Source organism: Nicotiana tomentosiformis, chromosome 8 (genome assembly GCF_000390325.3).
Source record: "Nicotiana tomentosiformis chromosome 8, ASM39032v3, whole genome shotgun sequence".
Taxonomy (NCBI): domain Eukaryota; kingdom Viridiplantae; phylum Streptophyta; class Magnoliopsida; order Solanales; family Solanaceae; genus Nicotiana; species Nicotiana tomentosiformis.
This window is the reverse complement of record NC_090819.1, coordinates 126,419,646-126,434,591: the sequence shown is the minus strand read 5'-3', so window position 1 is coordinate 126,434,591 and position 14,946 is coordinate 126,419,646. Positions and strand designations below refer to the sequence as shown.

General features: G+C 38.9%; 1 protein-coding gene across 1 annotated transcript; it reads right to left on the bottom strand.

Moving 5' to 3' along the window:
• Window positions 1-8,227: 8,227 nt before the first annotated feature.
• Window positions 8,228-14,941, bottom strand: LOC104089914 (phospholipase D beta 1-like). The gene is made up of 10 exons (XM_009594930.4): window positions 13,329-14,941; window positions 12,726-12,842; window positions 11,413-11,607; window positions 10,952-11,200; window positions 10,806-10,874; window positions 10,566-10,713; window positions 10,096-10,244; window positions 9,198-9,371; window positions 8,885-9,082; window positions 8,228-8,751 (listed from the first exon to the last, which is right to left on the bottom strand). Exons 1-10 carry the CDS (start codon window positions 14,277-14,279, stop codon window positions 8,458-8,460), a joined length of 2,544 nt encoding a protein of 847 aa, XP_009593225.1. The 5' UTR covers window positions 14,280-14,941; the 3' UTR covers window positions 8,228-8,457.
• Window positions 14,942-14,946: the final 5 nt, after the last annotated feature.

Below are 14,946 nucleotides of genomic sequence, written 5' to 3'. Positions count from 1 at the left end.
AAAAATGATTCGGAGATGTCCGAAGCCCGTAATCAAAACATAAGGCCTTCAACAAAATTCAAACCCTGTTCAAAGGTTACCCTCGGCAAAATTATAGTCTAAAATCATTAAAAACAAGCATCTTGGGGAAAGCTTTCGGTCACTCTGAGCCCCCATAGGTTTCAAGCAAAACTTTGTTTTAGGCGAGCCTCGGCTGCTTCGACATCAACCCTATACTGGGCCACCATCTCTTCAGCATCAGCCCTGGTTGCTTCCGACTTGGACCTCGTTATTTTGAGCTCCTTGCTAAGGGCATCCCGTTCAATAATGGTCGACCCCAGTTGAGCTTGAAGGTCCTTGTTTTATCTATCCCGTGCATCGGCCTTGTCTTTTGCCACTCGGAGTTGAACCTCCGAATCCAGCAGGTCCATTTTGCCCTTCCAAACATCGGCCATGGATTGGACCGCATTCATTTCAGCTCAGAGTTGGTGGATCCGGTCAATATTCTGTTGAACCTGCGAGGTTTGGTCGTTAGTTTCCATGGCTAAGTCTTCATTGCTAACTTTGAAAACCTTTACCTTTTCGATCAAGTCGGCATGCTCATTTTGAGCCGCATCCAGCTCGGCCTGGAGATTCTTGACGACCCTTTTGTGTTGCTCGGTCAGAAGCTTATACATATCTCTTTTCTCAGCAAGCTCCTAAACCTCATCCTCGTGATGGTTAACCTCGATCCGGTACCAAAGAAAGATTTTGTGATGGAGTATCGAGGTCTGTGAAAGGGTAAAGAAAGAAGACATGAGAAATATCAAGGACTAAGTCAAAGGTCGAAAGGGTGTAATGATGCCTTACCCGATTCAGTGCATGTTACACCTCATTGAACAAGCACGGTACATCCACCTCTTTTATTTTTTCATGGTCTTCTTCGGTCACCAGGCATCAAAGGTGGCTCGCTACTCCCATGGGAGCAGAAAGAAGCTGGACATCCTCCGAGACAAAGATGTGTCGAGCCCCTTTTTCTCGCGAAATCGGGTTTCGACATGCGACAACTCTTTTATGGAGGTATTAAAAGAGGTGAGTCGCCACCTAATGGTTTAAGGTGAGTTAGGTCACCTATTTGCATATAACTCATGTTTGACTAGTTTGCATCACTAGAGATCGGGTAAGGGCTCGAAATTACCTCGAAGAGAAGGTGTTAGGCACTCTTCGAGGTCCACAATTGTGGGTCCCGACCGAACTTGAATTATATGAATTAGTCGAATAAATAAAGACGGAGAAAGTAAGAAGTTTGAGAAATTTTATTATTAAAAGGCTTTGAGGAAATACAAACACTTGATTCAAATATAAAAAGGGAATAAGATGGGGGGTCCTAAGTTTTTTAGCCTAAAGAATCACCCTGTGCAACATAAATAATACTTCGTAACTCCCTCAAGATGGGGTGTTACTCATATTATTTAGCGGGCACAGACTATCATCTCCTGCTACCCGATTACTATCTTTAAGTTATTACCTAAAGTGCACTAGTTCAATTATAAGTCGTACCTTATGCGTGCACTACCCGTCCCATACCTATGATCCAGGAGGCATTGGACCTCTATTTTGGGTAGTTATAAACTTTACTTAGAATGCTCAGAAAATGTCAAAACTAGGCGACAATTCAAAACAAATAGGACTGTACTTAAGGACAGTTAAAGGCTCAAGTTAGCCTCCGCAATTAGACAACAAATGCACGCAAACAGATTTCTACATTAGGCATTAGACAGTTTCATAATTCAGGAAGATTGAAGTTATTAAGCTCTATAGATATGGTTTCTATATGATCTGATCCAAATAAGCAAGCAGTTTCAGATGCAAGGCGCCAATTTAGACCTATGTTTTTTAAATTACCAGTTTGAGAGTATCTGATACTGCTAAGTTGTTTATTGAGATTACAGATTATAAGTTAATAAAACCTATAGGCATGATCTCTAAGTGGTTTGCACAGTAAGGGATAGTAAATATTATTGGAAATGCTCAGAATTACTCATGCTTTCTAATAGTTTCATGGCTAAGCAATAAACAACATTTGAAGAGTCCAGTATCAGCACATTAGAGCAAGTAGTAATACCCTATAGGCAGGATTTCTAAAGATTGGCGATTGGAACTGATTTTTTTAATATTTAGCGCCTATAGGCATATTTTCTAGGTGCAATAGCGAATTAAATAATTAAAATCCTGTAGGCATGATATCTAATGAACATGGTGCAGTTATGCAAATTGAAGGGCAGTTATTGGCATTTATTTCCTATAGGCATGTTGTCTAGAAACACATAGTAGTAAACATGGGAATAAATAAAGCACTTATGCTTTGATAGCATACAAGTTGTGTGCGTGTGTGATTTCCCTAATGGTATGATTTCTAATAGTGCACGTAGAAATTTGAATGACATATATAGCAGGTTGGATAACAAATAGATCATATGAATCCTATAGGCATGATTTCTACCATTTTCATGCAAACATTAGAATATACCCATTTTCCAATTTCACTAACACCTCAATTATTTATTACAGAATTATTACAGACCCAATAATGAATATAATTACAAATGTTGTACAAGCAATAACAGTAGGCCCAAAGCAGGGCCAAAAGAGATACTCAGGTTTTAGTAGTAAAGAGAATGGCCAAAGAACCTCAAGTCCTAGTGTGTCAGAGTTTACAAGAGTCTCAAATGGACCCCGAGCAGTGCTCACACTAGAGAGGTCAATAGAGAGGGTCTTAGTGGCCATGGCTTTTAGCCGGCCAAGAGTGATAGATTCAGAATAATGTAGGTAACAAAGAGAGTGAGAGAACTACAATTAAGAGACATACTTGTATTTTAAAAAACATGCATAGCAAGGTTGTCTAAACACAGAACATGTTAATTAAGAGGGTCAACAAGACTTAGAAGCAGGTTCAACACTTAGCAAGAATTAACATGTTGGTAGAAACACATTGAGAATTAAAGAAGAGTCAAGTTTCCTAGGGTTGCAAGATTAACATACAAAGGTGAGTAATACCAAACAAGTCGAAGTAGAGTACCAACTTAAAGAGTTTAGAGCCTAAGGATCCCAATTATGTTAAGTACCCATTACAGTGTCAAAGGAAAGACTTGCTAACAGTATCAAACATGGCAGGAAAACACAAGTTAAAATAGCTACTCTAAAGGTTTGAACAATTACTAAGGATATGGAATTAAGCAAACAAACACATGTTGAGTGACATAATAGCAAGGGAGCGGGCCATAGTTAATAGTGAAGGTCTTAACACAGATTATAACACATTACAACTATGAGGCATTCATTACAGAGGTTTAGAACAAAGTAGGAAAGCATACTCATGCCCAGCAGCAAATATGAACATTCAGGCACCAATACATTAACTAAACCAACTTAAGAGAGTCCAAATTATTCAAATTAGGCAAAGACATGTCCCAGAACTGGTAGCATTATGTGAAATCAAGTGCTAGGAGAGGTTCATATTACAAAACAAGTTCAATGCTAACAAGGTTGCACACAGAGAGAGAGCCCGGAAACACACTAAGTCATGAAAATTTCAGAGGGGTAAATATGCAAGACATAAATACAAAAGAATAAAAATCATAAAGCCAAGAGACTTACCAGTTAAACAGACAACAAGAAAGGACAAATTCCACAGCATTTCTGAATATCAAAGAGCAAGAATCCAGAATCTTAGTGCATCAGAGTTCCCAAGGGTTTCAAATGAACCCGGGCCGTGCTTGCACCGAGAAAGGGGTTAAAAATCGAATCCCATTGGCCTTGGATTTCAGCCGGCCAAGAATCAAAATATAGAACAATAGAATGAGAGAACAATAGAATAATAACTTCAATTTTTAGTGAAATTTAACGATTCATGGTCCGCCTCAACGAGGGATGGGGAGGGATATATATAGCAGTCAAAAATCGAAGCACATAAGGAAACAGAGTAAATTAAGCAACAAATAAATGAAGGCAACATGAAAATTAATTTGAAATCGATTTAAGAGAGAAATCCGGTAAAGCCTAGTTTTTTAGGGAAAGTGTAAATCAGCATAAATCCAAACGAAATCGGACTCACACAGTGTAAAATCAGACCTATGTAGACGAAATACGGTCCAGATTCAAAAAATAGGACCCATTCGGACATAATAAGAGCGGTAGTACTTTCCATGTTTATGAAAGTACCAAGTAACACCATAATCTTGAAAGTAACAACGAGGTAACGCGTAAAAGGCAAATAAATCACAGAGGGAATCCATGATTTACTCGGGTTTGGAGAAGATTGGGGAGGCGACATTTAGGGTTTGTGAGGAGAAGAGAAGCTTCAAGAGGATTTGGGGGAGGCGGACGGGTAAAATGATGTTAGGGTTTGGGGTTGAGGGGTTATAAGGAGAGGTAAGGGATTATTATGGGTCGTTGCTCATTTGATCAACGGCCAAGATCGAAAGATGGGTGGGGCGGGTCGTTTAAAACGGGTTGCGACCAAGTTCATTAAAGGGTTGGGCTGGTTTGGGCTGCTGAGAGGGGAGAGTGTGTGGGCTTAGGATTTGGGCCAAGATTGGTCCGAAAATTAGCCTAGAATTGGGCAAAATTTTAAATAGGAGATTAAAAGGGAAATAATTTAATAAAAAATAATATAAAAAAATATATAAATTCTATTTATGCAAAGTAATACTTTAAAATAATAGTAGGAGGTTACAAAAATGTAAAATATTATTTTGACCCTCACGAAAATGACAAATGCAAAATATAGGTTATGCTTGCAAGATTGTGCAAATAACTTAAAATACCACCGTAATTACAAAAATAAAGTGAAAATATTTGAAATATGTATTATGGATGCAAATAATAATTTTAGGTACTTAAGACATCCCAAAATAATTTTAAAGGATAACTATTAGATATTTATATAATAAAAATATAGAAAGAAATTAATTTTTGAGCTTTGAAAATTATGGAAAATTATAGAAAATGATTGTAAACTAAGTAATGACACAAAGTGATATTTTAAAAATATATATACTGTGTGAGAAAATTTGAGGAAAAAATTGGGTATCAACAAGATGATTATCGACCTCTTACGGCCGGGGTTCGCACTCGGTAGGGGGAACTGGTTGACTAACTTTGGGCTCGAGTTTAGCCTTCCGACCTCTAAAGACGGATCCTTTCTCGGCACTTCCAGGTCGCCCAGCCCGGAAAATACTTCCAAGAGAGACGAGTCCATTCCATCAAAAAAGGAACGAAGGGGATCGTCCACGCCATGAGCCCCTTCGTTAGATTTTTCCTTCCTTGCCTGGGTTTCTTTAAGCATAGACTCGGTGTAAGCGGGCGTCCCCGAGATCTCAATTTTAATGGGCACTTCCTTCGGTGCAGAACCAGCATCCTGGGAAGTTTTACCTCGGGGATCCGCATCGGCTTTCTGAGTTGGAGGGGGGTCGGTCTCACGAGTCTCCCCTTGGGATGCCTCCCAATCCCCGGGATAGGTGGTCGGCCCATGAGTTACGAAGAAAGACTCATCCTCCGGCTCGTCCCTAAGCTGGAAGAGGGAGTCGGAGGCAGACGCACGAGAACTGGAGCCCCTTCTGGGCTTGCGGAGCACCTGTTTCTTCGGTTTCTTCGCCTCGGAGCTCGGGGAGCCCGAGGGTTTTCTTTTTCTATTTTTCTTTCCCTCCATGGTAGCAACAGAAAGATCAACGGGCGGGGGCACATCTTCGTCCCCTTCCGAATGCCTAAATTCGGTAGTCTTGGGCAAACTTACAATGATAAAGACAAGGGGTTAATATAATATAAGATGGAGACGTAATGATGACTATTTGGAAAGGGACCTTACCATGAGAACGAGCATCCCATCGGCCCTTTGAGAGTCCGCTCCATGTGCGCTCGAAGTAAGACATATAAGTACAGATGCCCTCGATCCACTCCTTTAACCGGGGGACCGCATTCGGAACTCGAGCAACAGCTGAACAGTCACAAATATAAATGGGAAAATCGAAATAAAAGAAGAAGAAATTTTGATGAAGGAGTTGTACTTACGAGACGCATTCCATTCCTGAGGGAATGGCATGTTTTATGGGGGATCAGATCCTTGGTCTTCACTCGGACGAAGTGTCCCTTCCAGCCACGGTCTCGGTCTTCGTCGATACTGGAGAAGGGGACCTTGCTGGCCCGGTGTGTGAGCTAGATCAATCCCCCTCAGAACATCCAGGTACTGTATAATCGGAGCAGGTGGTCGATCATGAACCGACAATATTCGGTCTTGTTCATGAAGTAACGGAGGAGGGTCACGATCCTCCACATTGACGGATAGATTTGACAGAGGCACACTTCGTACCTCTTGCAAAAATCTAGGATGATCGGGTCTACCAAGCCCATCGTGAAGGGATAAGTGTAAAAACTTAAGTACCCCTTCACATGGATAGTAATGGTGTTTTCGGGCCCGGGGACTACTACGCCATTGCCTTCCCAATCGCAGTCCTTATGGACTATGGGAAAAACATCCTCGGTCACGGAACATATATATCTCGAGACAACTTTGCCTCGGTCCTGTTTGTGCCAAGGCTTCTCGACCTTGAAGTCGTCATCAATTGAGCAGCCCCCGGGGATAAATGCCGACAAAAGAGGCTCAGGGGCCGGTTCGTTAACAACCGCAACAGGAGAAGCCATTTCGAGGGCCACCACCTCGGGCGCAACCGCTTCAGTACCAGCGTCCGGCTGAGAAGATGAAGAAGAAACTTATTGAGGAACGATTTTCGATGTTTTGCCATTGTCATTTGAGAGAGTTTGAAAATTTGGAGAATAAACACAGTTTTGGAGAAATGGGTTTTGAAGATGAAGAACAGGGTATGAAGATTTCAAGAAATTTTGGTAGAAATCTGGAGATTGCTATGAAGATTGAAGAACAAGGATGAAGATATGAAGATTTGATGAAGGTTCTAATAATGGTTGATGGCTCGAAGATAGCGGTTTGATCGAAAGTAGAAAAAAGGACAAAAGGAATGAAGCTTTTATAGAGAAACAGTCGGCGCTTTGCATTCGAAGGCAACCAGCCGGTGAACGACACGTGTCCAAAGTCAGAGTGACGTGATTGATGGGACGCTTCGGCTCCCGATCGAAACGTATGAAGGAGTCAGAGTCATCTGTCGTTTCCCATCGTTTCGGCAAGCATGCTCTCTGAGAAACTAGGGGACTATCTGTGTACGGGTAAAACCGAGCCCGTTGCATGACTCGTCTTCCCGGTGATCCAATCAGAGTAGGAACATGATCTTATTGTATCGGAGTCAGAACGAAGAACCCCTCGTATTAGGGCTCGGGCAAGGCACCTATCCTCGGGGATATCGGGGCCATATCCTCGAGGGTTGATCTGAAGATTAAAGACTTCGGAGAACATTACCAAGTAGTTGTGCACGACTAACAAAGGGTCGTGATGTCCGTGCCTAATCGAATATCACGGTGCGAATCTCAGCTCGTATAGGTGACCGGCGAAACGGAAGATTTTTACCTTTTTTTGAATTGTACGTAGGGTAAAACTCTCCTATTATATAAATAGGAAAGATTATTATTCATAGAGGTACGTAGGGTAAAACTCTCCTATTATATAAATAGGAAAGATTATTATTCATAGAGGCGCATTGTAACACGCATATCAAGGCAATATACTCTTATTTTCTCTGTTATTCAAAGTTCTTACTTTGTTTATCAGTTCTACATTATCGTGAGCCCGAGATCGAAGACAGACATTTCATTAAGATGTTACTGAGTCCGGGATCACTCCCCTTAATTGGTTTGACAATTTATTACATCATTTATCTGTTTAATCTAACGTTATTTATCATTTGTATTGAATTAATCCGTATATTTTTCAAACCACATATAAATTCAATTGTTATCTGTTTTTTTTTTTTTTTTTGGGTAAACAACTTTCACAAAACCATTTTCTTCAGATCGTATCTTGAAGCTTAAATGAAATAAAACTATTTAATCAAATAGTTTCTGTAGTTGCAAGATTCTTTCTTTGTTGTTGAGATGTTGGTTAGTGTTTAATGTACCCCTTATCTAGCCTATTTTTACGCGAACATTTCAGTGTCCAAGATAAAAATAAGGGAAAAGGATCAATGAGGCTGAGTGCTCTCGGAGAGAATTGGATGAGATGCTACTTAATTATTTAATTAATTAATCAGAAGAATCATAAAGACTTTTTTTTTAACCAATATTATTGCATTTCTAGGCAAAAACATCAGAATACAATGAAACCTTTTCTCACTCTAGTTTGTAAAACTAACACTAGGCAAAAGATGCAGAAAAGAATAGGAAAATCTACCAGTGCATAATGGGATTATAAGCTGGAAATTATGGCCTATCTGAAACATGGTGCAGAAACAATACAAAAAAATTACTCACAGACAGACTGCAGAATGAGGATTCTTGAAAATTTTCAAAAGCTACACTAGGGCAGAATTTCCTAGATCAGATAGTGAGATTTTCTTGAACGCCGGTGAATGTACCTATAATCTTCCCTCCGATATCTGGAAAGGTTTCACAGCCAGGTAGTGACTTGACCTTTCCCGTTCGATCAACTTCAACAGGATACTTAAGAAGGTGGCCTCTCATCTCAGTTACTTCATCAGCCGCGTATTGTAGCCAGTTGTGTTCGCCAAATACTCTTATCCGTCTCACGCATTCAAGACTCTCTGGATGCTCGAAACATTGCTCAAGAGTTCCCGTGTGCTCTGCCCACAGAGACATCCTATAGCCGTATACCTGCAAGTCGAGATACAATAGCAACTGAGTCACACAATACAACTTCTTGAATAGGTAACAATGGTCTGAATATCAGTTCATAACATCAATCCTAAGCAGATATTTCAACACAACAATTTCCTTCAAATTTAACCTGTCCATGTGGTTGAGAGTGTTTGGTTGCCCATGTATGATGAGGTTGATATGAACCCATTGCAATTTCAGTATCTCTGGTGCCTTCCAGGGAACGTTGATTAATGTTTGCAGATCCCAATATAACATATTCATCGTCCACTATCATTCCTTTTGAATGTACATATATCATAAAACGTCGACTTTTCTGACTGAGTTCCTGAATAAGGAGAAATTATATTTATAATGAAGATCAGAAGCTGATAATTGCTGAAGAATGATGAAAACAAGCTAGCAAGATAAGATCAATCATTAATGAGAGGAAAGTGGAGTACTTGAGGTGTAGTTGGCTTAGAAATTTTGACAACTGTATTGTTTCCATCTTCCTGAACCTCGCGATTGCCAAGGCAGAAGAAATTCAAATAGTCTTGGGGTTCATATGTGTTTTCCAGCCCTACCTCAACTAAAGCTTTGTAAATTGTCTCATACATCATCTGCATGGTATTGTGCTGCAAATACAAACAAAATTGCATAAAATATGCAGCAAAATCATAACATTAGCATGCAATTAGGTCCAAATGCACGCAGATTAACATAGGAATTTTGAAAGATTTATTGCATTATGGAGCAGCTAGTGACTGTTCAAAATACAGCTAAGTGAATACGTAGATATCTTCCTGTAGTCATAATACAAGGTAAAAATATCATCACGTCGTGATTATTTTTATTAATTTGAATTGGTGCTGTAGCGTAAAGGATTAACTAAATTGTGATGGATTAAGAAAAACTTGAACCGAGTAAATAGGAAAGACGGGGAGTATACTTTATGTGTTGTTAATCATCCTTCTGCACATCACCCCTAACCTATACCATCTAAGAAACACAACTACATTATTCTGCTTATTGATTCTGAAGTGCCCGATAATTACCAAGCTAACTCATTTCACCATACATCTCAGCTGAAAACCTTGACAATAAACTGAACTAGTCAAAAGGAAATGACATCAAACAAATTAAACCAGTGACATCTATATGTGGAAATGGTATGTGTCACCTGTTTAAGTTGGGTAAAGAAAGATTTGAAGAGACAAAGAACTACTAAATTGCCTTATGACAAAAAGAAGAACAACCAATTAAAAGAAAAAGGAATCAAATAACTAAATCGTCTCAGATTACTGTAATCAGATTTTGTAAAGAAAGATTAAGTCACTGAGACAATGGACAAAAATTTACCTGCCAAAAAAGTATTCTCTGAGTAGCAGTACTGGTTGGAACACCTTCTGGCCACATGGGAACAACTATATATACTGAAAACCTCTCGTTTGCCCGTATTTTGTTGGCAATTTTTAGAGCAATCTCCATTGGTATCAAGTTATTTGCACCTAGAGATAGAAAGCAGATTTACACAATCATTGTATAGTAATTCTTACTTTCAAACATGTCATGGTGATCAATAAAAGAAGATTTTTGAATTCACAATCGCCATACAAGAAGTGGGCTTGACTTCGGCAGTTCAAATATAACAAAGAGGAAGAAAACTAAACAAGATATGAAGCAATTATCGCAAATCTTTTATCACATGGACTTTCTAGTCAGTTGTGACATCAGACTGAATTATGTTGAAAGTATTCCAGACAGATTCAGAGTTCATTAAAAGAAAAAGAAACTTGTTTCCCCTTAAAGCAGTATTTTAGAGTCCTCACCTAAATTTTGGTAGCTACTCCAATTGTAAGAGGACCCTAGGAAGTACTGGTTCTCAATGTAGATGAAATGTTGGGCAGCTCGGATTGCCTTTACATAGGCAGTATGTATGCTCATATCTATCAGAACATTCTTACCACAAACTAGATTCTGTTACAGGAAATGGTCAACACATTAGTTAGCTTACGGCATATAGATAGCATGGGTTTTATAGAAGAAACATTTAGAAGCAAACATCTTGCCTTGTTAGTGGCTTCTTTAGGATCTTTGGGGAAACCTTTAACAGAGTTGGAATCGATTGACCGAAAAATCTGCATGTGTAACAACATTAGTCAGAAGGAAACAAAAGGGAACTTAACAAGCGATGTTAGATTCAACTGTTGAGTACCTGGACGTGCCACGTATCTGCATCATCTTCTCCTAGACAAGGGACATCAGCTATTTTTAAAATGTCGGGAATCCTGTCAAGTTGGAGTAATGCATCATCTTGTGAAGCTTTCATCTTTTGAAGTCCATGGCGCTTTGAAGCCTTCAGCCAGCGCTCCTCGAAGTTAGTTAGGACATCATATGCAGCAGGCCCCTCGATCCGACTATGTAAATCATGCCAAGGTTCTCTAGGACAACCGGTAGTAGGGCCCTGTCAAAGTTCAAGAAAAGATAATATGAAACAAACAGATCACGATGACAAAGATCAAATTGCAATTGCTTGTTATAAGAAGCTAGCCTACACCTTTTCCTGAGGGACTTACAACGTTATGTAAAAAGACAAAATATCAAAAGTTGCCACTTAATTAGTCACACAAACAGGAAGTTAAGTAAAAAGTAATGCATCATAGACTCAAATATTACCGTGTAGTTAGGCTGATGATAGTCATCTTTGTGCACATTTTTCAATGTTTTAAAGATAGGGTGTTGTGGAGTATCATAACGCCCTTTGCACAAATCAAGGCCCCCAACGAAAGCGATAATCTTTCTCTGGTAATTACCAGCATCCGCATCCACTATTACAGTTTTCTGATGATGTGTGTATATTGTTCCAGTTTCCTGATGACAAAAATCAAAGCGGCTCAATACTTAAACCAATCTCAGAAGACACAAGTACTTCAGAAATAACTACTCCGACAAGAAGAAGAAACTACATAACGGAATATACGCATTCTAGAAAAATCTTTCAGTCCTAGTTAACCTGGCACCTAGGGGCCAAGTGCATTTACTAGATGTTTACTGCGTGAGGGTTGACCATTGCTATGGTCCAAAGACAGATCCAACCTCAACTTTCTTAGGAAAAAGGTTAGACCTCAGCAGTAATGTATATTGTGCACCTGAACCTATATACATGGACTACGAGAGTCAGGCAAGAACACAGGTACAATATGGAAATAAGCTTTTTGGATGTTAGAGTAAAACAAAGTCAACGATATAGTATTGCAATATGAGGTTATAAACACGAGAATACCAAATGAACTGATTGATCAAGATAGAATATTTTGTTCATACAAGAAAAGAATGATGAAGATGCAGATGTTATTCAACGCACTGCTGGTTCCATTCAAGACGGTATAAATCAATCAGGTCCTGAACTGTTAGTGTACTTCCTGCTTCTTTTTGGTTGAAATATAGACTATTTTCAGTTTATTCTAGCATACACTTGCGGCTTTATTATTATCTTCTATTTTGACCCTTCTCCTTCCTCTGTGTTTTCCTGAACACTACAAATAGTGCATGTATACACTACTACTTTGTTTCAATACTACAATATTGGCCTCAGCATTGTCCAAAATATTTATCAAGCAGGTAATGGTATCTTCTAATTTGTGCAAAATCTTGAATTGGGATTGGATACCTCATCATATGACCGAGTCATTTGTGTAGGTGTTTGTGGTCCTTTGACTAGGGAGATGGCCCCCAAGCCATATCAGAGAAAGAACATAGACACATACATCGAACATGAGAAGATATAAGACAACATGAATATACTTGAGCAAATATAAACTTCGGAAACTTCACCAATTACCAATCAATCTATATTTCAGTGCCATGAGAACCATGAGAATTGGAGATGCAAGTACAGCAGTTGCTAACATAATATGGTTGGGGAATACAAGAATTTCAGAAATGGTAATTAAATATAGTAATGCAAAAGTCATATGTCAGAAGTGAACCTGCTTTTTGACCCAGCTGTGTCCTTTTCCAGCAGAACGGGGACAAAGTAGCACGTGCACTGAAGAATGCTTAAAATAGCGACGAGTTTCTTCATCACTAGTTCCCATGATTCCTTCCTACAAGTCACAAATAACTCATACTGTTAAGGCTTCCTTTCATAGAATAGACATCATAGAACAAGAAATTCACTACTTGAATCACTGAATAAAGTTTCTGACTTAGAGTCAATAGGATATTGCTTGCAATATTTAACGCCACACAATTAAAATATAATACAATCTGGTTGTTCACTCTTAATGGCACATAGACTCATAGAGTAAGAATTCATGCTAAAAAGTAATGGTACATGATTATGCAACCCATCAACTCGAAATGTAGGTCGAATCTATGTTAGATGATACTAATTAGTTGCTTATTCCTGAATGGCATACATATAAAAATTAGTCAGGATTATCAATTGGTTGAGTTAAGCATTCTATCAATGTTTCTCAAGTACAGTCAAAAAAGAAAGTGATTACCTAACTCATACTGCTCAACGAAAACAGAGAAAAGAAATAGAAATTTTGGTAAGCAAAAGAGAGAACTGTTTTGTAGGTACTTACACTTTTGTATCCCAAAATGCTCTTAGAAGAAGTAGGATCATCCCATATAAGCAGCAATACTCTCACACCTTCTTGTGACTTCCTCTTGAGAATTTCCCCCAACATGCTCTCCTCAGCTTTGCCATTATCCCTAACAAGTGTAACTAGGTGGTACACTGACCATCCTGTAATGTAAATCAACCGACGAGCCTGATTGATGGCATTGAACATATCCTGCCAACACTGTCCATGCTTATACTGCACTCCATTTTCAAGCCACAAATTTGGAAGGCTGCCTTCGGGTACATGAGCATCTTGATAAAGTGTTACTTTTCCGCCTCTTCTGAGAGGGAAATAAGTCCCGGGCACGCCCTTATACTCGTGATCTCCTCCTACACCACCATAATAAAGAGGCACCCTCTCCATTGGAGTGAATTGAATTGATAAAGTCAAGACAGCTCCTTCCTTACAAGGCTTCCCACTAGCATTAAGAATTGGAAATGTTCCCTCAATCAGTTCACCAGAACAAAGCTGCTCCACTGGAATTCCAACAGCACCTATAATTTGAGATCCTACAACATCGTTGTCTTTAACAACAAAGTGAACTTCTGATGCATAATGTGCTACTGGTACATAAAAGTGCTGCATCCAAACCGGATTCTCGCTATTGGTAATCACATATGTTCTAGCAACCACAGCATTAGATACTGAAACTGTAACATAAGGATCACTAGTAATTTTTGCGGCGCCTTCCTTTTTACTGCCAAGTTTTGCCAAACCTCCAATCAAGTTATCCAATTTCTTATGAAATAAATCCATGTTTGGCAAATTCTTGGCTTCTCTCACCCAAATATCTAAGTTTCCGTGCAACAACAACACCCTAAGTGATCCTGTTGATGTCTTAAATGGGAGAACTTGGATACCTTGACCATGTTGTGAACTCAGAGAATCAGAATAAGACAAATGAGCCATATAAATACCTTCTTTCTAAATCCTTACCCCCTTCAAATTTAAACCCCTTTATAACAAAACTGACCACAAAAGTCAAAATTCTAAATTTCAGCAATGGCAGATCATATACCAAACAGGTGCTCTCAAATATTAGTTACAATAAACGTAAAGATCTCAACTTTAACACAAATTACCAAAAATTAGAGTCACAAAAACGAATCTTGGTAGAAAAAATCCCAAAGAAAGAGTAAAATAACAAGAATAGAGAAAAGAGATCAGTTTCACAGGCCAAAACAAGAAGAACCCCAGATAGGAAATAATGAGCAAATGTTGTTTCAGAGGATATATAAAGCAAGCAAACTGAAATTGGAAAATGGGGTTTGTGTGAAAACAAAAAGAAGGAGAAATTGACTTGGTAAATGGCTGCTGGACTGAGAAAACAAAGATGCAGAAGAAGAGAGAGTTGAACAAGTTGGACCACTAATGGTCCGTTAGACTTTCGTTGTTGTATAAAAATATAAATCAAGTAGGATAACTTTAAGAGAAAAAAAATAGTAGTATTAAATTCCAAGTAGGAGAATTTACTTGAGTAATCCATTTTGTGATTTTTCTTTGGAGAATTTGGAACTTTTAAAAAGTTGAATTAGGCAGCTATGAATTACTACTAAAGGTTGGATTTTTTGTAAGA

Coding starts and splice junctions, on each gene's coding strand:
- LOC104089914 (XM_009594930.4), bottom strand. CDS start 14,279: ATGGCTCATTTGTCTTATTCTGATTCTCTGAGTTCACAACATGGTCAA. Junction 10,875..10,951: donor CAGATACGTGGCACGTCCAG/GTACTCAACAGT, acceptor TTACACATGCAG/ATTTTTCGGTCAATCGATTC. Junction 10,245..10,565: donor GAGTAGCTACCAAAATTTAG/GTGAGGACTCTA, acceptor TTCTATCTCTAG/GTGCAAATAACTTGATACCA.